The sequence below is a fragment of the Elephantulus edwardii genome, unplaced genomic scaffold (genome assembly GCF_000299155.1).
Source record: "Elephantulus edwardii isolate Elephantulus edwardi_28Jun2011 unplaced genomic scaffold, EleEdw1.0 scaffold00041, whole genome shotgun sequence".
Taxonomy (NCBI): Eukaryota; Metazoa; Chordata; class Mammalia; order Macroscelidea; family Macroscelididae; genus Elephantulus; species Elephantulus edwardii.
The window spans coordinates 909,569-913,850 of NW_006399791.1; the positions used below are offsets into that span (position 1 = coordinate 909,569).

Consider the following 4,282-nt stretch of genomic DNA (forward strand, 5'->3'; position numbering starts at 1 on the left):
TTCATCCCGGGAAACTGGTGATCTTTTAGACGTGTCCCCTTTACAGGGAGGAAAACGTGGAGCCCCCTCGTCTAGCCAAGCGCTTACGTAAGGCCAACTGGCGGCTGCGCCCCGATCTCCCGTGGGTGTGCGCAGAGCCCCTGACCCGGGGCGGGCCTCCCTCTTCTCCACTCCCCCGCCTCTCCACCAGGGAGGCCCAAGACCACCGGCCCAGGGTCAGCAGGGTTACCCCGGGGCAGCGGTGTCCGCGTTGGGCAGCGGCGTGCTCCTGCAGTCACCCAGCTTCCCGGGGGAGGAGCAGCGCATCGCGCAAGCATCCGGGAGCGGCGAAAGGGGCGGGAGGAAGGGCGAGAGGAGGAAGCGGGATTTAAACGAAAGGCGGTGACGCCACACAAAAGATTTCTATAGGCTCCAGGGAGGTTACGGCCGAGCGGCGGCGAGCCCGGGGGCGAGGCGCGGACGGGAAGAGGAAAAGCCTCCAGGAGCACCGGCAGGCGGGCGCACCCACGGCCGCACTCCGAGGTGAAGCGGGGAGAGGAAGCGGGTGTTTTCCCCTCTTCATTTTGGCCCCCGCCCTTCCTTTCAGTTTCTCCCCGCTCGCTCGGAAGTTGGTGATTGACAAAAATGGCAGGAGCCGGGGCACGGGCGGGTTGCCGCAGCGCCGCGGGGACCATCTGAGTTGGCGTGGCTGCTGGGAGACGCTCGCGGGGCATCCGATGCGTGGGTCTGGGGGCCTCGGGAGAGCTCAGCCGCCGCTGGTCCGAGACAAGGAGGCGACGGGGATGGACTCGTGCCTACTGCAAGTGGCGGGTCGCGGGGCGCGCGGACCGGGAGGGCGTGCCGCCTGGGCGCCGGGCCGCGCTCTGTGAACTGCGAGGCGGGAAGGGACCGCCGCGGCGCCCGGCACGCCCGGGTGTGGCAGGCGGCCGAGCAAGCGGGGCGGCCGCCGTGTGCAATCAGTGCAAGCTCCCGCCCGACTCGGACTCTCCGCGCCAGTGCCGGCCACACCCTCGGCCCTGCAGCCGCCGCCGGCGCCGCTTCCCGGGAGCGCGGGGCAGGAGATGCGCCCTGAGCGACTGCGCGTCCCCAAGCGCCAACCTGGGCTGCCGTCGCAGAGAAGCGCCACTCGGCGGGATCACGGCGCCTGAAAGCCCACGTGCTCCACCAAACCGAGGTGGCCTCGAGCGCCGCAGCTGACAGCAGAGCCCGCCCGAGCCGCCACCCGTGCTCCTCCCGGAGGAAAGGAGTTTGATTTTCAAAGAAAGAAAGGAAGGAAGGAAGGACAACTCCCAGCTTCCCCGTCCCGCCCTTTCGGCTCCGGCGGCCTGGCCGGGCCATGCCCAGGAAGGAGGCGGTGGCCCAGCCGAGGGGACTTTTCTGGCAGCCCGGCGACGAGGAGCGCGGACTGTGAGTTTGCCCTGCCCTGGTTCATGCTTCCAGCAAGCCCTCGGAGAGGCCGGACTCCGCAGCCCCGCCCCGTGCCCCGAGGAGCCTCCTGCGTTTTCTGGCCGTCGCTCCCGCCCCGCGCCGCCCGGGTTCTGGCCGCCGCAACCCTGTGCCCTCCGCCCGCGGCGGTGGATGGCATGATGGTTCGGGAAAGGTACCGCGGCCTTGGCCTGAACAGTCGCGACGGCTGCGGGGGCGGCAGTGGCAGTGGCAGTGGCGGCGGTAGCGGGCTCCCCAGCGGCATGCCAGTGCCCCTCGGGCGTGATGGCTAGCGGCAGCGCTGGGAAGCCCACCTGCGAGGCGGCTTCTCCGGCTCCAGTGAGCACCGTCGGCGGGGCCAGCTCGCAGACGAGGAAGAGGCTGGTGTCAGTGTGTGACCACTGCAAGAGCAAAATGCAGCTGGTGGCTGACCTGCTGCTGCTGTCCAGCGAGGCTCGTCCTGTGCTCTTCGAGGGCCTCGTCTCCAATGCCGGCGCCGAGTCCTTCGAGCAGTGTCGGGACACCATCATCGCGCGCACCAAAGGTCTCTCCATCCTCACGCACGATGTGCAGAGCCAGCTCAACATGGGTCGCTTCGGAGAGGCCGGGGACAGTCTGGTAGAGCTGGGTGACCTAGTGGTGTCACTGACCGAGTGCTCCGCGCATGCCGCTTACCTGGCTGCAGTGGCCACGCCAGGCGCGCAGCCTGCACAACCGGGTTTGGTGGACCGCTACCGGGTGACACGCTGCCGCCACGAGGTGGAACAAGGCTGCACACTGCTTCGAGCCACGCCACTGGCCGACATGACACCGCAGCTGCTGTTGGAGGTGTCCCAGGGCCTGTCGCGCAACCTCAAGTTCCTGACGGACGCGTGCGCCTTGGCCAGCGACAAGTCCCGGGACCGATTTTCACGCGAGCAGTTCAAGCTGGGCGTCAAATGTATGAGCACGAGCGCATCAGCGCTGCTGGCCTGCGTACGCGAGGTGAAGGCAGCGCCCAGCGAGCTGGCGCGCAGCCGCTGTGCGCTCTTCAGTGGGCCGCTGGTGCAGGCTGTGAGCGCCCTGGTGGGCTTCGCCACCGAACCGCAGTTCCTGGGTCGCGCTGCAGCCGTGAGCGCCGAGGGCAAGGCGGTGCAGACCGCTATCCTGGGCGGTGCCATGAGCGTGGTGTCAGCCTGTGTGCTCCTGACCCAGTGCCTCAGGGATCTGGCGCAGCACCCGGAAGGGAGCGCCAAGATGTCGGACCACAGGGAGAGGCTGAGGAACTCGGCCTGCGCCGTGTCTGAAGGCTGCACCCTGCTATCTCAGGCTTTAAGGGAGAGGTCTTCACCCAGGACTTTACCGCCAGTGAATTCCAATTCTGTGAATTAGCACCCCTCTCCAAACCCTTACTTCCACCCCAGACTAAAGGAAGATATGCATTCTCTGCCCCCTCTCCATTTATACCAAAGAAATCATAGGTGAAGTCCCCTTTTCCTCTCCCTGATAAATGCTTGAGAGGCATCTTCTAAAAGGCAGGGCCTTGCACACCACTTAGACACTCTGAGGCCCCAGGTGTCCACCAGATCATCATACACAGTTGAGGTTGGGAGATAGAAGATGTATAAATGTATTCACCCCCACCCCAACCCGTCTACCAGAATTTCACAACCACGTTTTATTAATTGGGCAGGAAGGAGGTCATGGGTTCATTCGTTTTATTTTGTTTTGTTCCTCCCCCCCTCTATTAAAAAAAAGGTTACCTCAGTTTTCACTCTTTAGACATGGATGTAGCTACCTTTTTTTGTATGATTTTTTTTTTTAAGCAATCATTGGATTAGGAGTATAATTGGTGTGGAAAGAGTATGACTTTGCCATGTGATTTACAAATGGGCAAGCTACTGTGAGCGTGTGTTTTATTTTTTAATTTACACTATAGAGAGTGATCTCTTCCCCTTCAGTGTCAAGTTTTTACCTTGCATGTACTGGAGTATTTATTTCATCTATTAAAATGTTATGTTTCTCAGATGACTTTTTGCAATTATTGTGGATTTTCAATAATTGTAATTTTGCATGCTGCCTGTCATCCGCAGAAAGGAATTTGTCATCTGGGTAGCTGTGAGCTATAGTTTTTGTAAACCTGGTCGTCCCACCCTTTTCTACTTTTTCTTCAGTGTACCCCTTGAGCTGTCTAGAAAAGAGGGCCGATTGTAAAAGCAGGTGACATGCACACAGTTGGATCATGTATAGTGATGAGAACCTGGGCAATTCATGGGGGCTTTTGTCTTTTTTTCTAGTTTCTTAGGGCAAGTAGTTTAGCTCCTTTTGTTTCCACTCATTTCTCTGTTTTAAGGCTCAGTGGCTCAGGCTGAGAGGTCTGATATGCACTGTCTTTTTCAGATTAAGGCTCTTTCTAATCCTGCATGGCATCCCAGACTAGGGGATCTATGTAAAAAAGTGCAGAAGTACTGTAGTACATCAAGTAGTAATAATTAGCATCTGCTGTATAGAGAGGGATGTTCATGCAAGATTACTCATAAATATAGAAGAAAAAAAGGGACAGGAGATTCCAGACTGAAGGGGAGTTTTGCAAAGTATACTAAGAATTTTCTAGAGCAACAGTGTAATTTTAGGCAAAATTGTGACTTTCATTGAAGATAGACCTTGTTGATTATATATTGAAGGAATGCTTTGTTAATTGAAATTTAGAGTTACAGTGTAGTTTGTCTACTCCACAGATATTTTAAGAAATTTTAGAGGTACATTGTTTTGCTGAACATGGTTAAATTTTGATCACTTTTACCACTAAAGACCAACAGATGTGATTTGATGTGATATTACAATGCTTATACCAAAAGCCACATTCATGCTTTAAATT

At 57.8% G+C, this 4,282-nt stretch overlaps 1 protein-coding gene across 1 annotated transcript; it reads left to right on the top strand.

Moving 5' to 3' along the window:
• Window positions 1–430: 430 nt before the first annotated feature.
• On the top strand, window positions 431–3,432 carry MESDC1 (mesoderm development candidate 1). Its single transcript, XM_006885120.1, has one exon. It carries the CDS (start codon window positions 1,711–1,713, stop codon window positions 2,794–2,796), a length of 1,086 nt encoding a protein of 361 aa, XP_006885182.1. The 5' UTR covers window positions 431–1,710; the 3' UTR covers window positions 2,797–3,432.
• The last annotated feature ends 850 nt before the right edge of the window (window positions 3,433–4,282 follow it).